The sequence below is a fragment of the Peromyscus maniculatus genome, chromosome 21 (genome assembly GCF_049852395.1).
Source record: "Peromyscus maniculatus bairdii isolate BWxNUB_F1_BW_parent chromosome 21, HU_Pman_BW_mat_3.1, whole genome shotgun sequence".
NCBI lineage: Eukaryota > Metazoa > Chordata > Mammalia > Rodentia > Cricetidae > Peromyscus > Peromyscus maniculatus.
The window spans coordinates 8,366,201-8,380,420 of record NC_134872.1 but is presented as its reverse complement, the minus strand read 5'-3'; the positions used below and the strand labels follow the sequence as shown (position 1 = coordinate 8,380,420).

Genomic DNA, 14,220 nt, shown 5'->3' with positions numbered 1-14,220 from the left:
AAAGTGAGATTACCGTGAGGTCACACGAGTAGCACGGGTTGTGTGGAGGTGGCTGAGTCACCACATACTAAAAACATGCAAAAATGTACACAGTTCTTACTTGACAGGTACTTCTGTGGTCTTGAGAAGCAATCATAAAGCCATGCTGAAGGGGTGGGTCATAGCACACAGCATCATGGCCAGAGCTAGAAGACCCTCTGGGTGGGCCTGAGGAGACAAGACTCCTCCAACAGGAATGATCAACTTTGTCAGCCTGCCAAGTGGAAATGCAACAAGCAACCTATTCCACGTGACTGTCTTCTGTACCGAGAGTCAGGCTGTGGAAACGCTCTAGGATGCAGGCCCATCCCACCCACACCACATGCCTGTCCTAACTGGCACGCAGGAAGATTTCACAGGAAAAGGGCGTTCCTTTGGTGTTGTTGACTTAAAGGTTATCTAGTCACAGTGAGGCAGGAGAACTCATCTTCAAAATTCACTTATTGAAAGCTCAGGGACCGTCCTGGCAATTAACAATTCCTATCACCTACAGCTGTCCTATGTGAGAAGGCTCAGAACTCGCCTTACAAATTGCTCTTTTGAAGATCAAAGGGAAGCTGAATGTGTCTGTGTGTGCTCTCGATGAGACTGTAATTTAATGGGATTTCAGAGAAGCCTTTGCCAGCAGTGCTGGGATGACAGCCCCGGGGCGGAGGATTCAGGGAAGCTTGGCCACTCTTCCCTTTGGAGCCTCTTCTCTGCCTTTAATTGGCACCTCATTAGAAATTAATGAAAATGACATCTTCTGTTCTTCCTGCTCTAGGCATCGAAGGCTACAAAAAGGCCCATCACAATTCATAACACATTCAATTTATATAGCAATGGCTCTTAAGCATTATTTATGAGATGTGAATTTCTTGTCAGCAGTTAATAACCTGTATGGAATGGAAGGAGAATGGAAGAGAAGACTGCAAACATACACAGAGGAAGATTTTTCTGCAATCGAGAAGTGTTCTGTTTTGAGTTCAACTACTTTGAGTCTTCGATTTCAGTAGCAAATACCACGTTTCCCTGTAACACCTTCCAGGGCAGTTAGTGTCTTCCCAACACTCCATGTATCTTAAGGAAACCAGCACACAACCCACCCTTTCCTAGAGGCACCCAGTAGGCAGGAGGGAGGAACACAAAGCAGTCTGTCAAAGCCAGCCCCAGAGCTTAGGTCCCTGCCGTCTTCACCTTTTGAACAGCAGCAGGGGACTCGGTCTTTTTCTTCTGGGCTCATGGTATAAGCTCTCCGTGAACCAGAGTGAACTCCAGCGCTCTAGCAAGGCTTCCTCTGAAGGGACTCTGATCTTGGAATTGGACAAGGCACTACAAGTTGTTAGGTAACTGAGAAAGAATGTGGGTCTATGGTGAACCCTACTTGGAGACCCAACCTCCTGGCCAGGAGGCAAAGAGCTTGTGGCTTAACGTAGACACTTTGATGGTACAGCTGGCCACAGTGAAAGGCACAAGGCCATCTAATAACTACTTCAGCTTTGTTTTCAGCTGGGTGCTAAGACCTTTGGAACCTGAGTGGTTTGCATCAATGCTGCAGGGTAAATTTGGGGCCCTGGAGCTTCCCCACGACTCTGTGAACTCTCCCTCACCTGCCTGAGGAGGAGAGAGGCAAGGCAGCAAGCTCCCATGGACCAACTGCTTCATCTATCTCAGCAAGTCCTGCATCCTACCAAGGACCAGTCACTTTTGAGGAGGAAACAGGAACATTTCTACCACTCTGAGAAACAACCAGCCTACATAATAAGAAGAAATGGACAGCCAGGCTTCTCAACACAGCTAACAGAATGAATCGCTGAAAACCACCACAGCTCACCTCAACACAGAAGCAAGAATCTGCAACCTCAAGGGATCGTATAGCACTTTCAGTATGGAGTAAAGCCACCAGACCCCGGAAGTTCCTCACCACAGAACCCTACCTGGCCTCACCAGAGCACACCACGGACTTCAGTACAAGCTGAGTCTACAGCCCCGCTGACAGCGTCTGCTCCCACCAACCCCAACTCTCTTCTTTATACTTCCCATGCACACTTCACAGCAAACGGAACGCCACACTCCACCTCCCTGTCCCCACAGCTGAATGTATACCAGAGAGAGAGAGAGAGAGAGAGTGACAAACAGAGGGGGTCATGCCAGAAACAGCTGTTCCGACCTGATGTCCACGAGAAGCCAGTCCATCCCCCTGCTTCCCCACTTCCACAGCACAGAAGACAGACAATGCCCCCCCAAGTCCAACTTTACAACTATACAGGGAACTGCTCATCCCCCTGTGCCAGCAACCATAATACAGGATAGCCAAAAGTGAGGGGATGGTAAAGCCCACTTCCTGGAATAGAAGATGACGAGTTCTCAGAGGCTAAAGCCAGGCTCAGCGTCTGCCAGACGACACCTCTGTTCCACAGATCAGTTCTTCTCATAGCATGTTTCAAACACAGAAAATAAAAACAGGGACAGGAAAACTGTAAGTGAGCCTACAATAACACAGCTACATTTCTACCTCTGTGGCACGATATACGTGGTCAAGAAGAAAAGCAGCATTTGCCTATGCTTTCTTCAGTGTGCAAGACACAGAGTTTAAAAATGACATCCATGTGCAGAGCCTTAAGAGGCGGCACTGTGCTGGAGGACAAAGGAGGAAGTGACATTCCAGCTGCTTCAAGGTGTTACTCACTGGATCAGCGAGGGTTCCAGAAGGAGCTCCTCATCAGACCAGTTGAAAAGGGGGTGGGGAGAAAGCATCTGTCACTAAAAGCTCATCTAAGATGGATTCAATCTCTGTCTTATGGCACATAGCAGACTCTTACTAGTCTGTTAACTTCTAAAGTCGCCAATGGGAAGGCAGCAGAAGGGCGAGGAGGGAGACGGTGGAACAGCAAGTCCTGCCTGAGACAGCATGGGATCAGGAGGGTGCCTTGGGTAGGGTGCTCACCACAGCGACAGGATCCCAGTTCCTGCTGGACCAGCTCCAGCTTGGTCTGGCACTGGAAGCACCTACGCCGACTCTTCTGCTTCGACCGGCTGCTCTCCTCAGGTCGCTCGGTGCTCTCTAGTAGTCTCGGCCGTTTCACAGGTGAAGCCTCGTTCTCAGACTGTGAATCTGACCAAAACAACACATTTGGGGATGAGGGTTAGTGCCTGACTGCGCAGACACGACTGTCTAGAGCAGTGCTAAGCACGTATCTGACCATGGTACTGCTCCTGACCATGAACTAGGCCAGTGTGAGCATCACCGGGACAAGCACATACTTCAGAGCTGACTCCTGACAAGCCAGCCTGAGTTCAGCAGTTAAGAGAACTGGCTGCTCTTCCAGAGGTCCTGAGTGCAATTCCTAGCACCCACATGGAGGCTCACAACCATCTGTAATGAGATCTAGTGCCCTCTTCTGGCGGGCAGGGGTGCATGCAGGCAAAACACCATATACACAATAAATAAATAAATAAATCTCTTTTTAAAAAAGGCACCTCTATGTCGGATTTCTGGAACTAGACTAACGAGGACTATGGGGGTCCAGCCCCTCGATAGTCCCCTCCCAGGGTCCGCGGAAGGCTCTATCAACCAGCAGAGAATCTTTAGGGTCGGTAAATCAGTCTACGCACTCAGAGTTCTTTGATCCATTCGCTTTAATTCCTCTGGCATAACATCCTTTATACACAGCTTCAGTTCTGTTCTCATGTCTAGCTCCTTTCTTGCCTGATTTCTCTCTATATTTATCTATTGTCCCCTCTATGTTCTATCTTAATTCCTTCATCTAGTTCTGTCCCTTCTAGGTTCTCATCTATCTAGTTCTTTCCCCTATCAGCTCCTCTCTCGTCTCCTTCTCTCTCATCTGGCTCTTTTTTATCTTGTTCTTCCCCATCTGGCTCTTCCTCATCTTCCATCTCGTTCCTCTAGTCCTCTCTTTTAGCCCTTCAATCTAGTTCTTCCCCATCTCAGTTTGTTCCTCTCAAGTTCTTACCCATCTAGTTCTTCCATTCTCTTTTTCTTCTCCCCTATGCCCTGGAAGTCCCGGTATATAAAAAGGGAGGGTCCGAGCTAAATTGTGTAAGGCTATTACTTAACGTCCACCTCTCCTAGGCGGTGTCTCCTTGTGGAATTTACCGTAAGTCAGGAGACTTGCATGTGGGCTGTTATCACTGTTAGTCCACCTGGGACTAACAATGGGCGCCCACCTGGGTGGTGTTTCCTGTAGTCCTTGAAAGTGGCTAAGGGAGATATCTGATTCCAGAGAAAGCCTTTCCCTGAGGCTGTTCTCCAAATTACCTGGAATGTGTATGTCCAGAGAGTGCTCAGTCTACACTGTTAGTCCTTCTTAGGGAAAAGTCAATTGGGAAAGCTATGAAGGCACACATGATTTTCATAACAGAAGACAGCTGATATATAACAAGCCAAGTAACACCAAAAACTCCTTGGGATTTGGCTTCCTCTGGAGGAATTCCCTGATCCCTCCAGGTAGTGACTTTGCCATAACCAGCTGAGTTCTTATGATATATTTCTGCGGCCCGCAAGACTAGACGTTTTCACAAGGAGAGCATTCCAGATAGAGATGGGCCCCGCTTTACAACACCCCCACTTCACCAAACTCCAGGCTCACTTGGGCTGGCTATTTACCTGTTCTTGGGTACTTTACTTTTGTTCTAAAGACAGAGTCTCCAGCCCAAGCTGGCCAAAAATTTGCTATGTATTAGAGCAGTGGTTCCCAACCTTCCTAATGCTGCAATGCTTTAATAGTTCCTCATGTCGTGGTGACCCCCAACCACAAACATTATCTCACTGCTACCTCATAACTGCATTTCCGCTACTGTTATGAATCACAATGTAAATGTCTATATGCAGGACATCTGCTATGCGCCCCCTGTGGTGGGAGGTCAAAGGAGTGAAGAGTTATCACCCACAGACTGAGAACCTCCGTATCAGGAGACCACCTTAGTCCTGCACCCCAAGGGTAAAGACTGTAGACATGTAAGTTTATGCAGAGCTGGGAGACAAACCCAGGGCCAGACAAACACTCCACTGTAAACTGAGTTATATCCCTGTAATCTTTTTTTGAGATTTTATTTTAAGCTGGGTGGTGGGGGACAGGGAGGGTGGCACATGTCTTTAATCCCAGTACTCAGGGCCTGGTCCACAAAGCAAGTTCCAAGACAATCAGGGCCACACAGAGAAACCCTGTCTCAAAATAACAACAACAAAGATTTTTTTAACTATGGAGGTGGGAGACACAAGGGTGCGGGTGCTCATGAAGGTCAGAAGAGGGTGTCAGATTCCCCGGAGATGAAGTTACAGGTAACTAGGAACTGAATCCAAGTCCTCTGCAAGAGCAGTATACAACACTTTTAACCACTGAATCATCTCTCCAGCTCTAAGACTGTTAACTCTTCAAAAAAAAAAAACAAAAAACAAAAACAAAAAAACAAACAAACAAACAAACAAACAAAAAAACCCCCACCAGACTATACTTGCAGCGTTTACAGAACCCTGTACCCCCGGGTGACCTTCTATGGGTGAGTGACAACCAGTTCTAGTCAACTCCTAAGCACACACTAGCCCTACTTGACACGAGTCCTGCTTGTTCACGAGCACTGTCTCTGCCTGCACTGGGGGAGGGAGCGGCTGTAGGGGTGGATGCGGGACCTGTGACAGCTGTAGGAAGGGACGATGACCAACAATTTTATCTTCACATTACCTCGGGAAGTACCTACAATGCAGCCAGGTTCACATGAACTCCTGTCCTTGGCTCAGGCTGGCTGGTCAGAAGTCGCTCTGAGGTACATGCTTGTTCCAGTGAGCAGTACACCCAGGGAAGGGACACTGGCCACTGCTCACACACAAGGCTCCTACATCCTGGAGCAATGGCTACACTGCTTCCTGGGAAAGGAAGGTGCCTCTGACTAAAGCTCCAGGATAGTTCTGTTCTGTCACCAGCTCTTACCTACAGATTTACTTGCTATGGTCTAAAGCAGCCACTGCACCCAGTCTAGATCATCAGGAACCCCTGGACCGTCTCCCTGATCACCTCCGTGCTTCAAACCACTACCAACCCTCCCCCAAAGAAGAGGTCTAAGTGCTTATCTGCTGTGGATATCACTCTGTATGCTGTGAATGTGTTGCTCTGAATGACTGATTAATAAAACACTGATTGGCCAGCAGCCAGGCAGGAAGTATAGTATAGGTGGGATAGGCAGAGAAGAGAATTCTGGGAACAGGAAGGCTGAGTCAGGAGTCGCCAGCCAGACACAGAAGAAGCAAGATGTAAAAGTACCGGTAAGCCACAAGCCAGGTGGCAACTTATAGATTAATAGAAATGGGTTAATTTAAGATATAAGAACTAGATAGCAAGAAGCCTGCCACAGCCATACAGTTCATAAGCAATATAAGTCTCTGTGTGTTTACTTGGGTCTGAGCGGCTGCAGGAGTCAGGTGGACACTGGAGAACACTCCAGCTACACTTATCAACAGTCTCAAAAGGTCCTGCACAATCTGCTCTTCCAAGCTCTCTTTCCCCCTGTGTCTTGGGCACCACCCACACTCACCCCCAGACTGCCTCTTTCCTTTCAGTTCTCTCTGCACAACACTGTCACCCAGGGCTACCAACTCTTTAAGTCTTCGCTCCACAGGCAAATTTCAACTAAGTCTTGTTCCTGGATTATCACACATGAATCACACTATCCTGGCCCTCTCTTGGCCTGCCTTCTATTCCTTCTGTGAGGGTCAGTCTTATTAATCTGACTAGATAACCAGGGGGTTAGTAGGGCACACTCTGGCTCTGTCTGTGAGGCAGCTCTGAGACAAATCTCTGCTAACAGTTCCATCCACTGGTGTTTTCAAACTGTAAAGAGACTGGGTTGGAAGTGGTACAGCTGTGGAAGGCAAGGCCTGGCTAGGGAGGGAGGTCATTGTGTGTGTGTGTGTGTGTGTGTGTGTGTTCGTTCCTTGGGGACTGTCTGGCCCTGGACCCTTCCTATGTGCAGGATGTGAGCTGTTCCACTTGCCCTCCCTTCTGCAACAGAAGGAGACCATGAGCAGACTAACCCAAGAGACTTGCCTGCTGGGCGTCTGTCAAAGGAATGGAAACCACACATCCCTTAGGCCTGTTGGGGGAAAGGGGACACATTCACCTGCTTACTGACTGACAAAAGCACTGGTTGAATGAGAGAATCCTCTCCTGGCAGTCCTTGTTTTCTACTTGAAGGGGCTTTCTGAGAAGCTGTAGCATGATGATATGTTGGCACAGGCTATCTCTGTGCCTTTCCCAAACCTGCTCTGTGTGGAATGGAGGCTGAGCTTTAGTGGCTTCAACAGCAGCAGAAGGGGAGTGTGTCCACAGCTCCAGTCCTGCCCCCAGTACAGCAGCGGACACATGCACTGCATCATTCTGCACAAGTGCAAGCTTCAGTGCTCACCTCATTCAACTCTTCCAGTCCTGTATGACATTCTCCCCCAACACAAACCAACTACATAAGCCCTCTGATGAAAACAACTGAAAGCAACTCTTGCCTATTTTCTAGGTCTGCTGAACGAAGCTGTCCAGACCCAGTTAGTATGGTTACTAAGGCTGCCTGTCACACAGGCCAGCCCCCCTCCTTTTGCTCCACAAGAGCAAAAAGCAACAATCTAAATGTAAATCATTACAAAGCAGCCAGCCAAAAGAATTCACCTTGCATGAGCCACACTGCTCTCCCGGGGGTCTTTTTCCACAAAAATGGCACTATTTGTGATAACAACCCTATTTAGATACCTAACAAAAACCTGTACTGCTTGTCCTATTTGAAGTATCTTTTTAAGAAAAGTCTCTTAATCTGGGATGAGAGGTGTGATCGATACAATATGGAAGCGGAAAACTTCTCTATTTTAAAATTATTTGGAGGAGGAGAGAAGGGGCAAGTGTGTGCCCCACACTACATATATGTGGAAGCTCTCTGAGGTCAGAAGAGGATCTCAGATTTCTTGGAACTAGAGTTACAGGTAGTTGTAAACCAGCTGGTGGGGAACTACACTCCAGTTCTCTGCAAGAGAAGGAAGAGCTGTTTACCTTTGAACCCTCTCTCCAGCCTCAAAACTTAAAAAAAAAAAACAATCAGAACAACAAAAAGATGAGTATGGTGACACACCACAATTTTAGTCTCAGCACTCTAGAAGTAAAGGTAGACAGATCTCCGGACATTCAAGGCCATCAGGGTCTACACAGCAACTTCCAGGCCAGAAGGGCTACACAGTGAGACCCTGCCCATAAATAAATAAACAAACAAGTAAATAAATGAAGCTGAGTCACATAGTGAGACCCCGCCCATTAATGGATGAAGGAAGGAATGAGTAAGCAAGCAAGCTAAACACAAACGGTATACATGATGCCAATGTACTTATCACATGAGAATGACCCTCAGCTCATGGACCTTTTCACGCACACCTCTGACAGGTACACGTGTTGGGACACGCACAGAGCTGGAACTCAAAGCTCTTTTGAAGAGTCTGACCCAAATGGCCAAGTGTGCCATCTTCTGTGGAGCACAGTCTTCCGTTTCTAGAGGAAACTTTAACTTTGGGTGTCAACAGAGCAAGAAGTCCTGTTCTTCTGCATCAGGGAGGGGATGTAAAGAAAAGCATTTGCTTTGCATGCCACTGTGACTGGGAACCAAACTTCCTGTCTGCACGGTCTTACTGCCAGGGGTCTTGACTGAGCACTTGCTTTTGATGGGGTCCCTAAAGTTAGGACAGCCCAGGCATCAGACAATATGCCTGAGAGGGTCAACAATAACTCTAGGGAACAAATCTCCACGGTCCCTCTGACCACTCTAAACACTGAGAAGTTAATGTTCTTGTAGGCAATAGAAAGGAGGTATTCTTGGAACAACAGGTCAGAGGGAGGCCTGTGATGCTGCCAACAGTTTCTGCTACAATGCACCGGCCATCCTAAAGAACTAGTTGTTCCTCTGAGGGTCCGTGTCCCAGGATCTGCATCAGTTTACAACCAAACGTGTGTACAAGCTGTGTTGTGAGCAGCAGTCCTATGTGACTATACACCAGTGGTTCTCAACCTCCCTAATGTTACCACCTTTTAATGCAGTTCCTCATGTTGTCGTGATCCCCAACCATAAAATTATTTCATTGCTACTTCCTAACTAATTTTGCTGTTAGGAATTGTAATGCAGATATCCGATATTGAGGATATCTGATATGCAACCCTATGAAAGGGTTGTTCAATCCCAATGGGCTGTGACCCACAAGTTGCGAAGCCCTGTTCTACACCTAGATGAACTGCCCAGCAGACTGTGTCTTCTTCGAGTCTCTGTCCTCTTCCCAGACACTAAGAGACCCACAGTGTTGAAGCCCTGGGGTACACTGATTTCCTCTGCCCTCACTGATGGTCTACATTAACTGGAAAGAAACCCTAGTGTCCTCTAATGTCCCCTAATGTGAGGAGAGTGGAATGAAGTTCCCCACTCAAACTGTCTGCAGCATGCTGCCATTCAGGTGGCTGAGTTTTATGTCACTTCTTAGTGAAGCAAGTCATTTTCTGATATTTTCTCACTGGTCAACTTGGTGTTTTAATTAGAAGCTAATGAAATAAACAGGAGTCTATAGGCTCAGCACCATGCCTATGGAAGAATTTTACATCTCCTCTGCTAATTATTTAATGAAACCCTGTGCCTGGGATGAGTTGCCTAAATAAGAGAAACAGATGTCTAGTGTAGGGATTCTAATTACATAATAATGAACTAAATAATTCAACTATTCAATTATAAATTTTACGTCAGTTAGAAAAGGACTACCAGAAAAGACCCAAACATGAGTTAACATTAAAAGAGCCATCTACTGTTCACCTGGAATCAACTGTGATTATCTGCCACCTGCTTCTAAGTTTCAGTCCCTCTAACTTGAAGCATTTTCAGTTTGGGGAACAATGGCAGAAACCATCTAATTAATCTGTTTGCATATGCTGAACTTGGGCAGTAAGGGTTAAATGTGGAGAGCAAGGTGAACAGAAATAACTCTCACACTCAGCTCTAACTGTCAGAAGAAACACGTCCCAGAAAGGAGCATGCTCATTAGCAGCAGGAGGAGCTGCAGTGGCAAGCTAGACACGGTCCCACCCCAGGAGTCAGGAGTGACTCCTAATTAAGGTCCTTCATAAAGAGCCAACAAAGCACATTTCTTCAGTGTTTCCTCTTGAGAACTACTCTAGGCTGGGTATACCCACGCAGGCTGCTGCACTCCCACGCCAGGCTCACAGCTCCCGGCCCTTTAGACCCCGCTTTCTCAGCCAGTGTTTAACAATGACAAAGACACCACGTGAGATCTTCTAAGGAAAATTTCACCGATTTTACCTGTGTCCAATTTCTTGGTCTGAAGGCAACCACTGCTCAACATGTGACAGAGGAAACAAGTACAGTGTTTTTAAAAAACAAATGTCTACAGAGAGAAATTCCTCTAATTGGACTTTGCTAGCCAAGTACAGACAGTAACTAGCACCGAGTCTTTCAACTCAGGAATACATTTACAGCGGAAGCCTGACGGCAACAAACAGGGCTGCTGCTTCTCAAACTGTTTTGTCTCTGACAGAGATGCACGTTTGTTCCCTCCTGTCACTGTTCTTGTCTTTATTACTCATGTTCTCTCCTGAAAATCTCCAAATGAATTGTGTCAGGCCTGTCAAAATTGCAGCCCAGCTCTCTTACTCTCCTGGCACTGTGCAGCTGCCAGCCCACGCCCACCCAGGCTTAGGCTAACAGTAGCTGTGGCCTGCTGACATCTCAGGCAGACTCGCACCCTCTGCTCCAGCCAGCCCTCCACCCAGAACCCCGGAGCCAGAGCCAAAGTGCAACAAAGAAGCAAGTCTCCCAACCCCTCCGCCCACGCCTTCCACACCTCTAAGAGAGGAGCCCGTTTAATCTCAGGCTCTGTGGCAGCTTTTGAGGTACTCAATCAGTTTTTTTAGAACCTATCACAGTCTCTTGACAGATTGACATTTATGATCCCAACAGCCTGTGCAAACATCAGAAAGAGCAATAATTAATGAACCCTCACACATCACTGCTGTCTCTCCTTCTACCATTTAAAGGAGCTTAAGCTGCTAAAACCTCTGTCCACGAAAAGCACCACCCTCCCTTGAACACTGATAAAAGAGACTTGAAAAAGGCCTGTTTTACAGGTTTCTTCCGATGCTTTGCTTTTGGAGCATGTGGAGGGATTAGATTCACCTTCTCCTGGCATTTTACTCTGTGCATCACAAAAACTTCAAGACCGTGAACTCCCTCATTACCCATTTAAAAAGTTATTTTTTGCACTTTGTTCAAATGGGATTTTCCCCTTTCTCTGTTATATTTCTAATGACCTTAGAATAATTTCAGAGTAACAAGTTAAAACATATAAACAAAATAAAAACATTGCACAGAGAGAGAATAAGATTCTAGAGGCTGATGACTAAAATCTTGTAAAGAATACTTTTATGTCTTTAGAGATGAATTCAGCTTACATACAGTTAGATACCAGTCCTAGATCATAACCACTTAACAATCAACTGTTCACAACCTGCTAGACCGCACAATTTTTAGCCATGAACCCCACCCACCTTCCAATCTCACTCCTTATTTCAACCTATTTTCTCTGGCAATTTGTTCTACACTCTTAGGTGTGCAGGATGGGCTCATCCTCTTGCACACCCTATGATCTGAGCACACACCTCTGCATCTTCCCCTAGCTGATAATAGAAAATGGGGAAATTGGGTGGTGTAGCACCAGCACTCTTGAGAATGCATCAAACTTTGAGGGTCTCCACCTCCAGAATGCTCAAAAAGCACACCACAACAGAAATCTTCTAGGGGTGAATGCTCTCATCTAACTGTCTACATGGCAGCAATGTGAAAGGTGCTTCCACACAAATGCTTTATTATTACCACCACCACTAAACCCGAGGCCTTGAGCACACTAGAAAGTGCCCTATCACTCGGCTGCCCTCCATACTGCAAAGACTTCTCTTGACTAAAAGACATTATTTTCAGAAGCACCACATGGACTTTTCAAATGTCTTTGCTAGTTTTCCTGTGGAATGTGCCATGTCCCAAATCATTCTGTTTATGAACCTATATAGGATACTATCATTTAACTTTTAAGAAAGGAAATTAATTGCACACTTCTCCTCTAATTCATATTCAAAACCAAAACTAAAAAAAAATTCAGCAGGCACCCAACAAGCCCTCATAGCGCACACCAAGGGGAGGCACCCTGTGATCCGCCTAGGTCCTCTGGAGTTCGGAGGGAGGAGTCCTCTACCTCCAAAGCACCTGACACACACTGAACATGGGGTAAGGTCATTTACGCCTTGTCAAGGAGTGGATGTTTAACAGCATTTATGAGGTGACCTAACTACTAGTACTACTTACTCATCACTTCCTTCAGTCTGATTGTATTCCCCGTGACTAATGCAAATCATTCTTCTAAGTATCCCCTTTCACTTGGCTTGTGGAAGACCGCCTTTCCCCTCCTGAGCTACTGTGTGATATTGTTCATGACAGCCATTAAACACGCATTCATTGTTAAACAGCTCAAGTTGCTATTTTTTATGTCTTTTGTGGGGGGAGGTTTCAAGACAGGGGTTCATTGTGTAGCCTTGGCTGTCCTGAACTCTGTAGCCCAGGCTGCCTCGAACTTAGAGGTCCGCTTGCCTCTGCCTCCCAAGTGTTGGGATTAAAGGTGTGTGCCACCACCACCCGGCTAAGTTATTATTTTTTAAAAACTAAGAAAATACTTATATTAAAAACATAAATGAAAAGCATAACAAAGTTCATTCTCAATAATCACAATCTCATTTAGTAACATCCTCAGTTTATCTGAGCTATGTAACTGATCAGGCTTCTAGATTAATGACTACTCTGTGCAGGCTATGACATTAAGCACCATGTATCTATCTATCTATCTATCTATCTATCTATCTATCTATCTATCTATCTACCTACCTACCTACCTACCTACCTACCTACCTACCTACCTACCTATCTATCTATCTATCTATCTATCTATGGCCTAGTAAGTGGTTTTTGACATATGAATAGAGTGCTAAGAACACAAAAAGTAGAAATCCTATACTTAGAGTGAGGGGAGTTGATTAAGGGAAGAAAGATCAGAAAAGGGCATCTCCTGAGCTAAACCTTCAATGTGATCAAAAAGGTAGGTGGCTTTGGTTCCCATGTGTCACCCTAGCCATCTTCTATTATGCCCACCTAATGTACTACATCCATAGTGAGCTCTCACTCACCAGCCTTCTCTTTACATAAGATCTAAGTGGACCATTTCACAGAGTGTGAAAAAAGGCACTTGCAGAGCACATCTGAGGGGTTTTGCTTGTATGTTTGATATGGTATGTTTGACATGAAAATGAAAAATGTTGGTTATCTTTCCCCTTTGAATGACACCACCTAGTTTAATTCCACCCTCACCCCACCCTGGGAGTCCAACACATCCCATTCCGTGTCAGTGGTCAGCTCAGTTTTCCTTCTGTGATGTTTAACATATTGATCTGTCCACACAGGCTTTCATCACCAATTCTTCTCTATCAATAATCTTAGACCTTTTTACACATAGTTATAAGAACCAACAACAACAACAACAAAAATGTCATGTACTCTTTCTTCACTCACTTTCCTCAGCCAGGCAACTGATATAGATGGATATTTTCAGACATGCAGCATTTCCATAACCACAGGAACCCTTCATGCTGCTTGTTCTTTTCTTATGGAATTTCTCTGTTACCTAAAACGGCCTCAAAGTCAGGTGCTCGGACCACAGGCATGCATTACTCCACCAGGCTCCAGACTGCTCTTTCAGAATCTCGTCAGCTTCCAAACCCCTTGTTTGCTGTCGTCTTATCGCTTTTCTGTCATCTGTTTCTATACTTTGGTTACTTCAAGAATGCTTCCAGATGTGTACACATGGCTATATGAATAGAATCAAATAACATGTAACCTTCTGACCAACGTAGTATTTTTGTTTTGTTTGGAGACAGGGCCACACTGTGTAGCCCTGGCTGGCCTGGAACTTGCTATGTAGACCAGGCTGGCCTTGAGAAGTTACAGAGATGCACCCATTTCCTCCTCTTGCATGCTGGAATTGAAGGTGTGTGCCACCACACATGGCTTATCCAACATGATTTTTAAAACCATTCATCAAAGTAGGCAGATATATGACTGAAG

At 46.0% G+C, this 14,220-nt stretch overlaps 1 protein-coding gene across 4 annotated transcripts in view; it reads right to left on the bottom strand.

Annotated features, from left to right (window-relative positions):
• The window catches only part of Zfand3 (zinc finger AN1-type containing 3), a 241,628-nt gene that overhangs the window by 22,705 nt on the left and 204,703 nt on the right, over window positions 1-14,220 (bottom strand). For all 4 annotated transcript variants that reach the window (XM_076557533.1, XM_076557531.1, XM_076557532.1 and 1 more), the window contains one exon: window positions 2,966-3,133. In XM_076557533.1, the coding sequence (XP_076413648.1) occupies window positions 2,966-3,133 (168 nt within the window). The remainder of the gene's footprint in view (window positions 1-2,965; window positions 3,134-14,220) is intronic.